Source organism: Rhizophagus irregularis, chromosome 17 (genome assembly GCF_026210795.1).
Source record: "Rhizophagus irregularis chromosome 17, complete sequence".
NCBI lineage: Eukaryota > Fungi > Glomeromycota > Glomeromycetes > Glomerales > Glomeraceae > Rhizophagus > Rhizophagus irregularis.
In genome coordinates this window covers 3,005,137-3,024,911 of record NC_089445.1, presented here as the reverse complement: position 1 = coordinate 3,024,911, position 19,775 = coordinate 3,005,137, and the positions used below count along the sequence as shown (strand labels likewise).

At 23.9% G+C, this 19,775-nt stretch overlaps 2 protein-coding genes across 2 annotated transcripts; both read right to left on the bottom strand.

The window, feature by feature from the left end:
* Positions 1-8,138: 8,138 nt before the first annotated feature.
* Positions 8,139-9,595, bottom strand: OCT59_009360 (uncharacterized protein; the record flags this gene model as incomplete). The annotated part of the gene is made up of 3 exons (XM_066133495.1): positions 8,139-8,771; positions 8,831-9,076; positions 9,389-9,595. The coding sequence occupies 3 exons, from the start codon at positions 9,593-9,595 to the stop codon at positions 8,139-8,141; spliced, it is 1,086 nt and encodes a 361-aa protein (XP_065999929.1).
* Positions 9,596-13,391: 3,796 nt separating this feature from the next.
* OCT59_009359 (uncharacterized protein) lies at positions 13,392-15,053 on the bottom strand. Its single transcript, XM_025322777.2, has 2 exons — positions 14,734-15,053; positions 13,392-14,660 (listed from the first exon to the last, which is right to left on the bottom strand). The coding sequence occupies exons 1-2, from the start codon at positions 14,988-14,990 to the stop codon at positions 13,937-13,939; spliced, it is 981 nt and encodes a 326-aa protein (XP_025165443.1). The 5' UTR covers positions 14,991-15,053; the 3' UTR covers positions 13,392-13,936.
* Positions 15,054-19,775: the final 4,722 nt, after the last annotated feature.

Sequence of the window (19,775 nt, the reverse complement as noted above, 5' to 3'; positions counted from 1 at the left end):
GATATTGGTGAACTAATTAGTGCAATAAGAATAATAATATTAATCAATAATAAATAAAATACTCAACAAGTTTAATTCATGTAATCAAATCTGTTGCTATATTATAATTTAATCAATACATTTGAATTAATTAATTTTTCATTAATAAACAGATGAAAAGAAATAATAATCTTAAAGATTGATTAAATAATCATAAAATTGATTTCCGCATTTCTTACATTACAGGTTGTTTATAAGAACAAATTTTTTTGCATTTATAAAGTCTTATTTTTATGTAATATTTAGAGCTTTTCATATATATATGTGTATATATATGTGATATGTCCATTAAATCCCAGTAAATAGTTTTTGTATAAATTTATACCAAACGGGCTCATTGGCTCGAAATTAGCTCAAATTTATGCAAAAAATAATCCAAATTTAAGCCAAATTATATATGGATGAGCCCATTTGGTACAAATTAATACAAAAACTATTTACTGGGAATAATATTAATACATTTTAACATTTTAAATAATGAAATAAAAGTTAATTTTAAATTACCACTATACAAAAAATATGAATCATGAGGACATAAAAAAATGTCTCAAATTTACTAATGTCCTAAAATTTACAAGGACAACAATGTCATCAGCCCTATAAAAAAGGTTTGTGCTAAATTTGTGCCAAATGGGCTAATCATGCAATATTTATTCGAAATTTGTACTAAAAATTATATAAAATTCAAACAAATTCTAAATAAATATCATATGATTAACCCATTTGGCACAAATAAAGCACAAAATTTTTTTATAGGGCAAGACTACAAGGACAATAATGTCCTCAAATTATGAGGATAACAATATCATTAAAATTACGAGGACAAAAATGTCCTCAACTTATGAGGACAGCAATATAATCAAAATTACAAGGACAAAAATGTCCTCAAATTACAAGGACAAAAACATCCTTAAATTATGAGGACAGCAATACCATCAAAATTACGAGTACAAAAATGTCTGTAAAATTATAAGGACAATAATATCCTTAAATTTACGAGGGCAACAATATCATCAAAATTATGAGGACAAAAATGTCCTCAAATTATGAGGACAGCAATATAATTAAAATTACAAGAACAAAAATGGTCTCAAATTTACAAGCTCAAATTACAAGTATAACAATATCATCAAACTATGAGGTCAAAAATGTCCTCGAAATTATGAGGACAAAAATATTCTCAAATTATAGGGACAATAATGTTCTCAAATTACAAGAACAAAAATGTTTTCAAATTATAAGGACAAAAATGTCCTCAAATTTATAAGGATATAGTGTCCTCAAAATTTACAAGAACAATCAAAATTATGAGAATAGCAATATCATCAAAATTACGAGAATCACAATTTCAAAATTTCTCAAAATTTACAAGAATAACAATGTCCTCAAGATTACAAGGACAAACATGTCCTCAAAATTTACAAGGACAACAATGTCCTCAAAATCTACAAGGACAGCAATGTCCTCAAGATTACAAGGACAAACATGTCCTCAAAATCTACAAGGACAGCAATGTCCTCAAGATTACAAGGACAAACATGTCCTCAAAATTTACAAGGACAACAATGCCCTCAACATTACAAGGACAAACATGTCCTCAAAATTTACAAGGACAGCAATGTCTTCAAGATTACAAGGACAAACATGTCCTCAAAATCTACAAGGACAGCAATGTCCTCAAGATTACAAGGACAAACATGTCCTCAAAATTTACAAGGACAACAATGTCCTCAAGATTACAAGGACAAACATGTCCTCAAAATTTACAAGGACAACAATGTCCTTCAAGGTTATGAGGACAAACATGTCCTCAAAATTTACAAGGACAGAAATGTCCTCAAGATTATTACGAGGACAAAAATGTCCTCAACATTACAATTTACAAGGACAAACATGTTTTCAAAATTTACAAAAACAGCAATGTCCTCAAAATTTACAAGGACAGCAATATCCTCAAGATTACAAGGACAAACATGTCCTCAAAATTTACAAGGACAACAATGTCCTTCAAGATTATGAGGACAAACATGTCCTCAAAATTTACAAGGACAGAAATGTCCTCAAGATTATTACGAGGACAAAAATGTCCTCAACATTACAATTTACAAGGACAAACATGTCCTCAAAATTTACAAAAACAGCAATGTCCTCAAAATTTACAAGGACAGCAATATCCTCAAGATTACAAGGACAAACATGTCCTCAAAATTTACAAGGACAACAATGTCCTTCAAGATTATGAGGACAAACATGTCCTCAAAATTTACAAGGACAGAAATGTCCTCAAGATTATTACGAGGACAAAAATGTCCTCAACATTACAAGGACAAACATGTCCTCAAAATTTATTAAGACAATTATGTCCTTAAGTTACGAGGATAAAATGTCTACACTTATAAGGTCACATGATCACTGCTTAGTATTGGCCAATAAAAACCGTGGTTTCCATGGAGGATATAACCTATGCATTTGAGACACGATGGATAAGGTTATATCCTTTGCCGATCAGGCGAATGGGGTGTTTATGTAAGGGATCTACATTGCACAATATTTAATTTATAGTGTCAGCCAGAATTATAATCTCCTTATACGGAAATTTTGTTTAAAAATATTTTTTTAACAAATCTGGTGGCTAAACTATTTACCCGAATTCCGAAATCATGTGATTGTAATTCTGGCCGGAATTATAATTGATTTTATTAATTTTACAATTACTTGTGATCAATTTTTCAAAAAAGGAAATATTTAATTTCTACCAAAAATTGGAGTAATTCTGGGCGGATTTAAGAAAATTATTAATGTAACGTTACACAAATTTCCAAAAAAGGAAATTTTACTTCTCGCAAAAATTGGAAATTTGGTTTCACAAATACTCCAAAAAAGGAAATTTATATGGCGATCACTTAATTCCGGCCAGCATTATAGCTTAATTATAGTGTGATAATTTTTTTAATATTCTTTTTAATATTCTTTTATATTCTTTAATTTTTATTTAATTTATTAGTAGTATTACTACAAAATTTTTTTTTCATGATTTTTTGGCTAACATTATGAACCATATGATAAATAAGATCATAATAAATAGATTTTAATTACTGAAAAAATTCTGTTTTTAGAATACTTATAAAAATGGAAATGTGAAGAGTATTTAAAGTATTTATTATATAAGGTGATAAATTTTTGCTATGATTATATAAGAAAAATTTTGTAATAATACTAAAAAAGCTATTTATTACAGACATTATACTTTCTATTTTTTATTTTCAATAATTAATCTGTTATTATTTATTATTAGCTAGTGGTAATGTTGTAGGCTAAATTTTAACAATTGTTTAAACTGCTAAATTTTATTTTAGATAATTTTACCTAAAATGCAAATTAATAAAATTTTTTTTTTAATAAATTTTTTATATTTTTTCCAATAAGTCTCTCCAATATTTGCCTTTAATATCCTTTTTATATTATTTTATTATAAGTAAATTTATTCATTACATATATAATGCATTACACTTTCTTTTTTGAAAAATGTCTAAAGTAGAAGTAAATTATATAATTTCAAAAAAAAATTTTTTTCTAAATAAAATTTTCACCATATATATAAAATAATACAATCTTTTAAATATATAAATGTACTATTTTAATCTGCTCTATAAGTTTACTTAAAATACAAAATGAGGTTTTAAATGCCATTTTCTTGTTTTTCTATTTTTGGATATAATTAGCAAAATCTTCGTTTAAATATAAAGTTAAAAATAGTAATTAAAAACTATTTTTTTTCTTTAAGTAAACTTATAAAACAGATTAAGATATGCTTATTTTATGATTTTCAAATTTATATTAATTTTAATTTATAAAAAAAAGAATATTTATTAAAACAATTTATTAAAAAGAAAAGAATATTAATTAAAAAGAATATTTATTAAAAAATTTATTAAAAAGAATATTATATAAGTTTTATCATATATTGCTTTTTCTTTATTAAAAATATTAATATATCGCTTAAATACAGATATTGGAAAATGCTAGCCATTAGTAAAATTGAAAATCATTTTGTATAATTGAAAATAATTTGACAAAAAAAACAAAAAAAAATTAAAAAGTTTATTAAGAAAAAAGTTAAAAAGTTTTTTAAGAAAAATTAAAAGATAAAATATAATAATTATAAAAAAATTTATTAAAAAGAATATTAAATAAGTTCATTATATATTGTATATATTGTTTTCTTTTTATTAAAAACATATTTAATATATTACTTAAATACAAATATTAAGCCATTAGTAAAATTAATAATTATTTTGTATAATTAAAAATTTGTTAAAAAAAAAAATTAAAATGTTTATTAAAAAAATTAAAAAGCTTATTAAAAAAAAATTAAAATGTTTATTAAGAAAAATTAAAAAGTTTATAAAAAAGTTTATTATAATTTATTAAAAAAAATATAAAAATTATTTAAAAAAAATATTATATAAGTTTTATTATATATTGCTTTCTTTTCATTAAAAACATTAATATATCGCTTAAATACAGATATTGGAAAATGCTAGCTATTAGTAAAATTGATAATTATTTTGTATACAGTCAACCCTTGATATAGTGAATTTTTCAGACAACTATAATAAATTTCCCCTTGTTATAATGAATTAACCAATTAAATTTCTTAAAATCTTCACTATAACTATATAGTGAAATTGAGGTCTGGAATCTAGGGTTCGTTATAACAAGGGTTGATTGTAATTGAAAATTTGATAAAAAAAAAAAAAATTAAAATGTTCATTAAGAAAAATTAAAAAGTTTATAAAAAAAGTTTATTGTAATTTATTAAAAAAAATATAAAAATTATTTTTTTTTTTTTTAAATGTTGAATCATGTACCATTTTATTAGAATATATTCGGATTACATAATAATCACAAATATTCTATGAATGATACTTCCAGTACCAGGCCAGTCCGATCAAACATTAGATATTATACTATTAGTAGAATTAAGAATAAAAGTAATTAAAAGCAAACCAAAATAGCCTACTATAAACTATAAACATAATAATTAAAATAAAAATAATAAACACCAACAAATACAAAAATAAAAACACCAACAAATACAAAAATAAAAACAAAAATAAATATAAAAATAAAAATATTAATAAAATAAAATTAGTAATAGAATATATGTCTAAAATTATAAATATAATTGAGAACAGAATAAGAATATTATTTTGGAACTATCAATCCAGTAATTTCTTGCTCATGTATAATGTAACCTTATCAACTTTCTTTTTTATTGGAATCCAATCCTCACATATGTATTTCCTTACAAAGGTATCCATTGATTTTTTTACCAAGGAGACTGACCTCTGTAATTGATCTATTTTTCCTGTTTGTAGATTTTTAACTTTATTTGAAAGTTTATTTGAATTGTCTTTTACTTTGGATTCTGAAGGTTGATTTGAATTGTCCTTTCCCTTGGATTCTGAAGTAATTTTATCTGTTCTGGAAATGCCTCTTCTTTTTTCCCATAAAATAACTTGTTCACATCTTGGTTTCCATATTAATTCTTTAAATGCTAAGATAAATCTAATTAAAATATTAGCCATAAGTGTCTGTGCCTCTGTAAGTGATATTTTAAAATCTTTTTGTAATTTTGTTGTTAAAAGAGTTTCAACTTTCACTTCTAATGCCAACTGTTGAAACTTTTGAAATTTTTCTGATTTTGCTGTAACTCCTAATATATTTTGTAATACTTTTTTAATAAAATCTTCACCTTGTCCTCTAATTTGAAAATAAAAATTATTTAAAAAGAATATTATATAAGTTTTATCATATATTGCTTTCTCACTATTAAAAATATTAATATATCGTTTAAATACAAATATTGGAAAATGCTAATCATTAGTAAAATTGATAATCATTTTGTATAATTGAAAATAATTTGACAAAAAAAAACAAAAAAAATTAAAAAGTTTATTAAGAAAAGTTAAAAGAAAAAAAAGTTTTTTAAGAAAAATTAAAAAATAAAAAAATAAAAAAATAAAAATGGGTTTTATTTTTTATCATACCTGTGTTATGTTGCATTCCTATAACATATTACATATAAAAGTCAAAATGACAATCTAAATCTCTTTTGATATATTAAGAAAACTTGCAGAGCGGTCAAAAATACATATAGTATAAGGTTTCTTATAGTACATAATAAGTGCATAAGGTTTCACACCAGGATTTTTTAAAAAAATGGAAAATCTTAACAAAGTCATGTGATCAAAATGATCAACATAATTAATATATAAAAATTACCAAAAAAAAGGAAGATGTGACATATTGCAGGTGAAAAAAAAACATATTCCTATAAAAATTATAAAAAATTTTATTAAAAAGAATATTAAATAAGTTTATTATATATTGTTTTCTTTTCATTAAAAATATGTTTAATATATCACTTAAATACAAATATTGAGTTATTAATAAAATCAGTAATAATTATTTTGTATAATTGAAAATTTGATAAAAAAATTAACAAAAAAAATTAAAAAAAATTAAAAAGCTTATTAAAAAAAATTAAAATGTTTATTAAGAAAAATTAAAAAGTTTATAAAAAAAGTTTATTAAAAAAAACATAAAAATTATTAAAAATTTATTAAAAAGAATATTATATAAGTTTTATCATATATTGCTTTCTTTTCATTAAAAACATTAATATATCGCTTAAATACAGATATTGGAAAATGCTAGCCATTAGTAAAATTGATAATTATTTTGTATAATTGAAAATAATTTGATAAAAGAAAACAAAAAAATTAAAAAGTTTATTAAGAAAAGTTAAAAGTTAAAAAGTTTTTTAAGAAAAATTAAAAAATAAAAATATAAAAATTATAAAAAAATTTATTAAAAAGAATATTAAATAAATTCATTATATATTGTTTTCTTTTCATTAAAAACATATTTAATACATCACTTAAATATAAATATTTATTTTGTATAATTGAAAATTTGATAAAAAAACAAAAAAAAATAAAAATTATTAAAAATTTTATTAATATAAATTTTATCATATATTGCTTTTTCTTCATTAAAAATATGTATTATTCAAATACAAATATTAGAAGATACCAGCCATTGGTAAAATTGATAATTATTTTGCATAATTAAAAAATTAATATAATGCTAATAATAATAATAATAATTATTATTATTATTAAAAAAAATTAAAAAGTTAAAGTTTATTAAAAGTTTATTATTTCGATGATTGCATTCTATTGGATGGATATAGCTTATGATAATTTGTTTATATGGTATATGAACTTAATATTAATAAAGTATATATAGATCATTAAAAAAAAAATTAAAAGTTTATTAAAAAAAATTAAATTTTTTTAATTAATAAAGAATATAAAAAATTTATAATGCTGGCCGGAATTAAGCGATCGCCATGTAAATTTCCTTTTTTGGAGTATTTGTGAAACCAAATTTCCAATTTTTTGCGAGAAGCAAAATTTCCTTTTTTGGAAATTTGTGTAACGTTACATTAATATTTTTCTTAAATCCGGCCAGGATTACTCCAATTTTTGGTAAAAATAAATATTAACACATGATTTCGGAATTCGGGTAAATAGTTTAGCCACCAGATTTGTTAAAAAAATATTTTTAAACAAAATTTCTGTATAAGGAGATTATAATTCTGGCTGGCACTATAAATTAAATATTGTGCGACGTAGATCCCTTACATAAAAGGAAAATTTCCTTAAAAGGCGATTTTCAAATTCAAAATTTCGAAATTTCGAAATTTCAAAAATCTTAAAAAAAATTTCCTTTTATGGTAATTTTTTTTTGAAATTTCGAAATTTCGAAATTTTGAACTTTTAAAATCGCCTTATAAGGAAATTTTCCTTTTATAGGATAGATCTACGTTACACAAAACGTCCAAAAAAGGAAATTTGGTAACACTAACTTCCTTATTTGGGCATTTGTGTAACGTTACATTGCCATAAAAGGAGATTTTCCTTATAAGGAGAATCTCCTTATAAGGAGATTTTGAAAATTCAAAAATCGAAAAATCAATTTTTCGAAATTTTGGCACTTTTCGTTCAAACGGTACACCGTAGTAAATATCACCTATTCCTTTCAAAACAAAAATATCTGAATAACCAAAGCGACCTGATCCCTTTAACTTTTTCATCCATTACTAATGAAAGCTCTGGAATACGATATTTTAATGGTAGAAGACTTTCAATAATTGCCTGAAGCATAGATTCATTTGCTAAAGATAAAGACATTCTTGATCTAGTTAATAGAAATGTCTTTAAAATTTCAATAAAAGGTATAATATTACCTATAACAAGACTTTCATATGCTGAAGCAACAAGGAGTGCATCATTAATGACCTGTCTATATATTAAATTATTTTTATTTTGTTCTAAAATTTGACATTGTTTCTTCCAGGATCTATCAGTATTATCAGTATTATCAGTATCATCAGTATCAGTATCTCTTACTCTTTTCAGTTCTCTTGTTTGTCTATCATAAAGAATAATTTTTTCATTCCATTTTTCATTAAAAACAGATTCTAATATTTTACCTGAACAATATTCTTTACTTTTAATATCATTATATGTATAACAATTACAAAATATTAAACGAATATCTTTTTCAAATTCTTTTAAACTTGTATATTGATTATTTTCTAATTTTGAATTTATAGTAAATAAATCCATTGGATATTCTATAACCTTATTTTTAACATCCTTTTCAGTATATTTATAAAATAAATTAGCATAAGATTCATTTTAAGTTCATGAAATACATCATAACAGAAGTCATTAATAAATGTTATATTCTTTTTAGATAAATCTAGTTGTAAAGTTTCAGAAAGATTTTTAACAGAACTTTTACCTGTTTTTTTTGAAAGTAATGATATATTTGGTTGTGATGCAACAGTAGTAAAAGTATTTTCTTTTGATAGTTTTTTTTCAGAAAATTTAATTGTTTTTTTTGAAAGAGATGTAACAGTAGTAAAAGTATTTTCTTTTTCACTTTCCTTAATAATTTTCTGATTTTTTTCACATTCCTTAATAACTTCTTGCCAAAATATTTGCAAATCTTTTTACATTGTGAATGCTCTGTATTTGCCTATTATAAGAAAGCAAATTGTTAATGTATGCTAAATTTTTATTTAGTAGTAAAGAAGGTACATAGCTGGCTCCTCCTCCAGAACTAGCAGACTTTACTAACAACAAAGTTAGGGTGCCTGGAATGAGAGCCCGGAGTGGTTACTGGGCGAATGAGACCAGTAATTCTCACAAAGTGATCACGGCGAATATTAGGAGTTACCCACCCTTTGCAAAATAAAAACAAAACATACCTTTTTTCTTAATTCAACAAAAGTATTTGAGTCCAATAATTCTCTTGCCTTCTCCAAAAAGTGATTATTCCAAGTAATATCAAGGATTTGCCATTTGGATGATGTTAATGGAAAATCAGTTAATTGAGTTAATGATGAAGCAATAATAGTATTTCGGTTAATTTTCAAAAATCCATGGTAAGATAAAATTTCTTGATTTAAATTCATTTAAATAAGAAACAAGTTCTTCAAATCCAATATAATTCTCATGATTAATTTGTTAATTCAAAAAAAAAAATACAAAATATTAATATATAGATAGATATGGTAAGATAAATTTCTTGATTTAAATTCATTTAAATAAGAAACAAGTTCTTCAAATCCAATATAATTCTCAGTTGTACTCATGATTAATTTGTTAATTCAAAAAAAAAAATACAAAATATTAATATATAGATAGATTATAGATTGTAGAATTTATTAATTTACAGAAGAAAAAAGCATGAAAAGCAAAAATTGGAAGAAAAATTAGACATCTTAAATATGTAAAAAAATGATATGACTTGAACTGATAAAATTAATTGTCAATTTGACTTATTATTACAAAAAATGACAAACTAAAAAAATCTGTTCATTACTTTTTGTAATAATGGATCAAACTGATAAAAGCTGATTTATTTTGTAATATTTATATTGTGTATGTTTCATTATTTTTTTTTAGTCATACAGTATCATTAGTTAATTATCCAAATATGGCTTACATTAAATATGATTAATAATAAATGATAAACTTTGAATCATATGACTCATAAGTCATTATATGCATAAGACTAGTAATGTGACTAATAATGTATAATTGTGGCATATAATATATATATGATTTATGATATTTATAATATGTTAGTAGTAATAATGAACATATTACTGTTCAGATTTATAATCATAAATGAATCCGGATTAATACAATGGTTAAAACAATGTTGGCACGAAATTAGAAAATAATTGCAATAGAACTATAATTTCAGCTAAAGGTCATAAATACAAAATTCCAAAATAAACCAAATAAAGTTGGCAAAAAACTTAAAGGGAGTATTTTGTCAATATTATAATATGCAAGATTTTAGCAATTTATAAATTTAGTGATAAATGACGAATAATGATAATAATTACCGTAACTATAATTAATTGACTAATATGTAACATACTACAAGCGCATATTTAATTTCCTATTTAATAAATATTATTTATGTATGATAATATATTTTGATTGATTATTAATCATTTGAGCAAACAAGATTCAATTTAGCCAACAAATTAAAAATACTTTTTTACTATATCTGATATATAATTAAACACATTATGACCTTTTGATGTTCTTTTGCCTTATTTAATATAAGTTTTCATACAAATCAATTTTAATTTGCCATTTAAACTCTTAATATAGTCATAAAACTTCGCCAAACTTTGTCATTTTCTTTCAAATTTTATTTCAATACCATCTTCAGTAGAAATACCTTTGTATCTTCTTCATTAATATTAACTTGCCAAAGGTCTTAGTGCCGATGTTTACCAAAAAAGCATCAATAAAGTCTTTCTCAGGAGTAAACGATTCTCACTCATTTTTATATTCTCTATAAAAAATTTTATCCGTTATTTCTGTAAAAACTCCGTAAAATAATCCTTTCGCGGATCCATTCACGAAAAATGTAATAATTCAATAAATTCTGTGATATAAGGTTATCAATTCCGGAAATATTAGCCTTAGCCTTGAGTTGGCCCCCGTTTACCCTAGGAACTATTCGATGCATACGATTTGCATGCGATAAACAATGTCATGTGAAATTTGTGATATGATGAAATTTTGGTTGAATAAGCAAATTTGGGATCTTGCTAGAATTTCCTATGGGTGTAGACTGAACAGTTTTGTAAAAAATTTTTCCTGAAATTTTTAAAATTTGGCAATAAATAATATAATATAAGCAAGTATGATGGGATAATAAATATTTGTCAAAATGTGAGAGAATTAAAAAATTTCTAACAAGATTAAATACATTTTATAAATTATTAATACGGAAATGAATCTCTACTATGAAATGACGGGATAGACACATTCCAAGCCAGAAATAAACTTTTGCTTGTTTAATCAATTTTGAAGAAGTGGGGATACATGATATTTTATGGAAAAGAACTGAATGAATACGAAGAAAACTAATAAATAATAAGTGTACAAATCTAAGTATATGGTACAATATACACATTAAAATTCGATATACCGGAACCTATGTAAAATCTTGATATATCGGAATTGAGGTCTGGAGCGGATTATCAAACGTAAACGTATTATATTGAATTTCAGATAATTTAACTGTGCATAATATCATTATCATACAATAAGTCATTAACATCCTTTTTAATTTTGTTATTTGATAAGATAGTATGTGTATTTTATTAATGACGTTAAAAATATAATTTTTTAGAATTTTTTTCATGTTCAAATTTTATTAAACATCCTTTATCTCTTTTCTGTATCATTTGGTTACATAATCCTCAAAATCTAACGAGTGAATTGAAATTTTTTCGGGGAAGTACATTTCATATAAATATGTGACATACCAACATTATAGACGTCGTATTATGCGCATTTCGTCTAAAGAAAAAATTGGGTAATTTAAGAGTTTGTATAATATAAAACAAACTTTAATTTAACAAAGAGTGAGTATAAGCCAATCAGAAGAAAAAAATTTGTAATCACTTCATACATAAATCAAAAGCTCTTTAAAATTACATTGTCAAAATTAAAAAATATTTTTTGATGCAAAATACATTTTCAAATCTTTCAAATTTGTTATCGCACCAGAAAATAAACTTTTATTGTATTTATACAATATACATATAGACTTGCTAACTTAAATAGTACAGGACTTTTTCGCTCGCCTATAAGAAATGATTACTAAATAAAGATGATTATACTTACAAATATTTGAGACGTGTGTCTTTAGAAGCATAAATTTCTTTCTTACACGTGCTGTACGTAAGAAGGTAAGGAGACCAAAACAGCACAAATGTAGTAATAATTTATTACTTCTTTTACTTTGTAATGTATTATTATGAATATTACATATATAATGAATTCATATTTATATAAAGCTGTTGATGAAATATCTCCTTTAAATTATTCATAATTTCAATTAAATAGCGAATTATAATTAAAAATTATTAGTAAAAAAATAAAATGTAATAAATTTTAGATGAGCAACAACTAATTGGATCGAATACTATTTCTCTTCATAAAACCTATTAAATAAAAATCGTATAATCAAAAGTTCAAATCTAACAAATCTAACAAACATGCTCAAACTTTAATTTCATCATTATTTAGTCTTACTGATCCAGAAGTTCGGCATACTGAAAGATTTTTTATAATAAATACAAACTATCCATTAACTAATTGATAAATACTTTTAAAACGTGTTATCATTTTTCAACTGAAGGACCTAACGTTTTAACAAATACTATATAGAAGCCCAGTAAATAGTTTTTGTATAAATTTATACCAAACGGGCTCATTGGCTCGAAATTAGCTCAAATTTATGCAAAAAATAATCCAAATTTAAGCCAATCTAGAGCCAATTATATATGGATGAGCCCATTTGGTACAAATTCATACAAAAACTATTTACTGGGAAGGGAAGATATTTTAGAATACAAACAAAGATATTTAAATTCACACTAAGAACTATAAACTTTTTTTCTTATTCTTATCCTACACTATTCGCATTACGTATTGGATTGTACATAAACAGTATTTTTTACAGATTTTGAAAACATATAAAATCCATTATTTATACAATTTTATTGATTAACGCTGATATTTATCGGACTTTTTAAAGCCAAATCTATACATATCACAGGTATTATAAATCCATAGTCTTTAAAATTACGTTATTGATTGTTTATAAAAAGTACAATTTATAATATAAAGCATGTTCAAATTTTTTTCTCAAGAAAAATTTCAACAATAATTTTTCAATCTTAGCAAAATTTATAATATCAATAATTACTCTTTATTTAGATAATAAAATTTAATTTTACAATTACTTTTAATTGCAACTAGTAAAAAAAAAAAGGTAATAAACTTTATTATTATCATTATTTTTCTATGACTTGAAACACTTCATAATCATCAATTTCAAAATGATCCGAATCAAGAATTTTAGCGGAATAATGTGTTAATTTACAGCTTTTTCTAAATATATATAAATCTCCATATCCAAATCCATGGTTATTATCATCACTATCCCAAATTGCTCGGTTGTATTCAACAACTCTGCTCAACACAATTGTATTTAAATCTAATGTATCTAAATAAAATGAAAAAATAAAACTTTTATCTGAATAACGAAAACTACCATTTTTACTCCATATTATTGGATTATATCCTCCAATAATTTTGTTCGAATCTTTTAATTTAATTATAACAATTGTAGCTCCTTTATTATTACATTTTGAATTAAAATCTTTTGGTTCAAACCCATCTCTACTTCCACGCAAAAGTAAATTATATTTATATCAAACACTTTCAGTAAATTTTGGTAATTTTTCTTGTCCATTATCAATCCAATATGAAATAAGATTAAAATATTTTCTTGTAAGGATAGTTGAATCAAATATTTTATCATTTTGAGTTTTTCTAGGTAGAAGAACTTTTGTAGCCAATTTGTATTCTGGAACAATATAATGTGATAGGAGATCTTCTTCAAGTTCTTTAGGTAGCAATTTACTTAAAGGACGGACTTTACAGTAATATTCTTGAGATGTCATTTGAAAAAATCGAATATGTTGAATAAATTTTGATATAGTTTCCTTCAAGATGTCATATTCTTTAACACTCCAAGTTTTCATATCAGAATTAAGAGTTGAATTCTTTGCAATACCCCATTTTATTAAATTATCCCAAATTTCTACTTCTTTCATTTCTAGATAATCAAGTTGAATCATTGAAAGTAAGGCTTCATCATCTAGCCCCCAAAATTCATTAGAATCAATCAATAATTTTGGTTTTTGACTCATAATATTATTACATAATTCTTGAAGCTTAGGAAAAACATCCTTATGGTGGGAAATAAAATCATAGAGTTTTACGCCATTTAGCTCAATCCAATCATTATTAAAATTAATTATACATTGTTGAAGGTATTCAACAAGCTCATGAAGTTCCATTTCATTCGCTACAAGAAGCAATTCAATAATATTATTTTCTATATTACCTAAAATTGTTCCAGTATAAATGTATCTAAAAAAAAAAAAAATTTTAATGAGTTACCAATCTAAATTAATTTATCCAATTACATTCCTTTTAAACTTACTTTAATATAATTTTAAATACAATTGAGGTCACATTTGGTTTCTTAAAGATATAAAAATCTCCTTCTTTTTTAACCAAATTTGAAGAAAATGCAGAATGAAAATATTTTGACCTAGCACGCAATATAACTGAATGGGCTTGGAAAATTTCCATTTCGGAATCTTTTCCAACTTGTATTTTTACATTATAATCATCAGTTATATCATAAAGGTTGTTAATATCTTCTAAAAATTTATTAGACAAAGTTTGGCAAGACATTTTTTTTTTAGAGAAGAAATTTTCATTTGATAAATGACAATTATTTCCTTTTGTAATTGTGTCGATCACTAATAAAGATTTCATTCTCATATGATCATACATCAAGGTTGATCACAAAATTAGCCAATTTCGGTCACAAAATTTACAGAAATGAACCCTAAAAATTTTTTTTGTACCCCAGAACCTGCGTCTACCAAATTTTCCCGATACCTAACCGATTTTTCCTCTGTGGGGCTGTGCGTCAAATTTGACATATTTATGCTACACAACTTAATCACTTGATCAGCAAACTGTTTACGTTCATACCAATAAAAAAAAATAATAATGATAATACAAACAGAAAGAAATGTTTTATTTATATATAAGTTGAACTTTATTTTATTTTTATTTTAATTTTATTAAATGGACATAGAACCAAGGAGTATACAAAACAAATATGCTAATTCTACCCAAAGAAAAAAAACATACTATATATGAGTTTAACGAATTAATCATAATTATTAACACGTGCTGATCAATTGAATTTACTCAAAATTAATTGAAATGACGGACAAATTTTGGGTATTTCATAAATCCATCATGATGATAAATTCTGTAATATTAAATTATAATATCATCTTATTGCAATATCGCATGCTGATTTAAGTTTATTAACATCTTAACGTTAAAAAGTTTTGCACTAAGCGTACTTTTACTTAGTACATACTGTGACTTTATTTTATGTCGATTAATTTACTATGCGCTAAAAGTGTTATGTTCGACTGTATTCTTAAATAAACTCGAACCTATCACAACTAAGGATAATATGATCATTCAAAATAATTTTGGCCAGCTCTCCAAAAATTGTTTTTAAAAACTGAATACTTAAATTTATTTTTTATGATTTATGAGTTAAAGTCATAAATAAATTAAGCTGAATTTCGAATTTTTTTAAAAAAAATAGGATAAAACAGATAAATAACATGCTATAGTCAGTTTATAAATGCACATGATGCACATGATTGTATCGTTAAATTATACGCTACAACTTAAAAGTCTCAAGTAAAGTACAACTTTTATTTATACTTACTTCAGAACATCTTCAAATTTTATATCTTTACATCCTGTCAATTTGTTTACATGAAATTGAGTTATTAAACATGAAGCATTAAAGCAATGATTCTTCAGTCTTCGTACATAATGTAATTTTTCAATTGATATTCTATTAATTTTATACTATTGACTATACTATAGTACTAATAGTATAATACTGGTTTTTTTCATTAAAATTGTGATGCAAAATTATATAATCTGTGTAACAATTTAAATTTATAGAATATTAAATAAATTTTATAACCCGCGTCCAAGGCTGGGCTTAGATATTTTAAGCCTGGAATGGGCTGAGTTTATTAAAAAAAAAGAATAATTTAATAAATAACAACAAAATAAGATATGTCATATAATCAGGATTTTTACTACTGCTTTTTCTTTAATTAAGAAGAAAAAATAAAAGAGTCATCCAAAATATGATGAATACTTACATGACTTTAACTCAAATATTTGTCTTTATCAGGTTAGTTTAAATATGGGAGAAATTAATGTTACGCACATTTGTATTTTCTTCTTATATTTTACAGAAATATACTTAATTTCAGTACATTGATTAAATGAAACCAGGCTTTGAAAAACTTTGTTGTTAATCATGTATGAAACTATACACAAACTTGTATTAGGCTTAGTATAATAAATAAAAGTTAGACATAATAGTTTTTTTTGATAAAGATTGTTCTTTTGTGGCTATGACTTTGCCACATATAATATTTAAATCAAATATTCTCATGCTAACTTAATTGAAATGATTTGAAAAATTGAATATAAATAAATCTGGAATTCATTACTAATTTCCTTTATTTATTAGTTTTAAAATTATATTTTCCTGATATTTTGTTGGATATCAGAGAAATTTAATTTTCTTAGATCATAAATTTTTTATATATAATATGGATTTAACATTTTTTTCATACTATTTGTTTATACTATACATTTTTCACATTATACATCACTCAAACTTATCATTCAACTATTTATTGTTTTACATATATTTATTTTAATGATACAATTTTTTTTTCATAAAATTCTATTAATGAAAATAATTAACAATTTACAATATATAATAATACAAGATAATAATATAAATATATATTTATTTATTAAGATGATTTAACCAGCAATTCATATGCCAAAACCGTCAGAATGATCCCACTTTTATTGAATTTGTAGAGATCCTTTTACTTATACAAAACCTATTAATTACAAATTTAAAAAACTTACAATGTATAAAAAGGTTCCAAATAGTGGGCACATTATCAAATAATTTGATTATTAAACAATAAGTCATAATGTAAATTAACTTACCATCTATAGAATATAGTATAAAAAAGTCCAAATAGTATGAATGTTATCAATAGTCCCTGCTAAATTATGCATCCATTTCCATATCACAAAGACAAAAAGAAGATAGTTCTACAGTTTCTACTCAAATAAGAGATGATTAGTGATCATAAAACATACATCCAAATATTCTAAAAAAACATCCCAGGGTTCAGTTTTCAATTATAACCCAACTAAGTCTTACAAAATAACAAATTGGTGCCTTCTGCCAGAAATTCTGACATCACTATTTGACCCTAATTTGTATGTTCATAACACACTTTCAGAAAAACATCAATCATGATAGAATACACCGGGAATTGAGAAGTACAAACATTACTTTCCGCCATCGGGACAGATCTTGTACCCCCTGAATTATTACCGTCAGATAATTTTAGCACCTTTTGAGATTGGTACAGTTCCGAATTTCCTGCATATAATAATTACAATCATGATAGGAGCAACAATTATATAATAATTCTCCTTTCCTTTTCTAATTCAAATATCTATCCACAATAATAATAACAATTTCTGGGTGTTATTGATAATTATTTACTTAGTTGGGACAACTGGGCTAATATGGTTTATATATTTTCCTTTAGTCTAATTAGTTTTCCTTAATCCAACAAAATTGCTTTAATTAAAACCTTGGTACATATCAACAACAACTATAGAAGCTAAGGAGATTTGCAATTTCAGCATTGTTTAGCTTTTGCTATGACAATTAACAAATCTCAAGGTCAAACAATACCATACAGCATATGGTACTAGATTTACAAAATCCTGTGAACATTCATGCTCAACTATATGTTGCTTTATCAAGGGTTCAATATTACAATTTAAATTAAAAATACTATTTATAAAATTTAGATATTATATATATGTTATTATTTTACAATTACCATAGCATCAAATATTATACATAATTCATTTAATATGTCAAATGTTTAAATACATATCTCAAATGAATGGCAGAATGCCCATATCCTATACCTAAGCCAAAAAGAGACAATTTGGAAATTGTAGGAGTGCAAGTAGTAGGGAACATCATCAAACATACCAAATGTACTTAAATAGAAAAAAAGAAATAAATTAATTTGAATGTTCTGATCATATAAATTTAAATTAAACTCTGTAGAAAATAGAAAATCCAATTCATCCAAAAGGATTAATCCAATTATACCACTGAAAATATACTATAGTTAAATATTTTAAGCATAATATTAATAGAATATTGACCCTATCACTTTATTGGACTATTAGAAACTTATCAACTCAAAAATTTATTAATTATATCTTGAGTATTCAGTATACTTTCGACTATTTTATACCAATTTTAAGGTGAAAGATAATACAATATGTGTTAATTAGCCACCCAATTCCTTTAAAAAAAAATTTTAAACTGGTGGAACTCCTTAAGCAATTCAGGCAATTAGAGTAATTTTTATTTTATTTTATTTTTCTAATGGTTCGCTGAGTGGCAATATGTATATTTATTTTCCATCAATACAGGAAGATAAAAAAACAATATTGCCCGCTGGTAGATTTTGGTTACTCCAGAATCAGATGATAAGTTAAATAACCTTAAGGCTGTCATCATGATTAGCTATATCCAATTCCTTTAGAAAAAATTTTTTAAACTGGCGGAACTACTCAAGCAATTCAGACAATGAAAAACTTTTATTTATTTTATTTTTCTGATAGTTTGATGAGTGGCAATAAATATATATTTTTATGCATATTTGTATGGTTCTCAGTATATTAAACAATGAACTCAAAAGTGCATATAAGATGAACAGGAGGAAGAAAAAGAGAAATGATGGCATGTATTAATGGAATATAGTTTTAAATCTGATGGTATAAATTTTATTCTGCTCTTTTCACTCCAATCAACGAAAATTTCTGAAAAAATCAAGAAGGCTATTGGACAATGAACAATTTATTAAAACAAGTAAAATTAAAAGTAATTCTAATTTTTGAAGCTTTATTTCCTACCTGTAATTTCTGTATTTTAAGGAATAGATTGATGGAAATAAGAGATAATTTAAATATTAGAAAATCATCTCAAAATTTATCTCAAAACACAGTAATAATATACACTCAAAAAAGAATCATTTATCATTTCTATATGTTGATTGTATAAAGTTGACCAATTGATATTGCCGTTTTCTGGAAATTCTTGCACATTTTGATGGTGGACGTGGAGTAGAACTTTTACTCTACAATAAGCATTGATTAAAAATTTTATTTAATGTATTTTAATATAGTAAACAATTAATCATTTATGTTGAAGCATGTGGTATTTCAAGGGATACTATCAAAATCAAAGTCAATAAGTTTGATGCGCAACATATTTATATCAAATTTAATTATGAC

Coding starts and splice junctions, on each gene's coding strand:
- OCT59_009359 (XM_025322777.2), bottom strand. CDS start 14,990: ATGTCTTGCCAAACTTTGTCTAATAAATTTTTAGAAGATATTAACAAC. Junction 14,661..14,733: donor GTATTTAAAATTATATTAAA/GTAAGTTTAAAA, acceptor TTTTTTTTTTAG/ATACATTTATACTGGAACAA.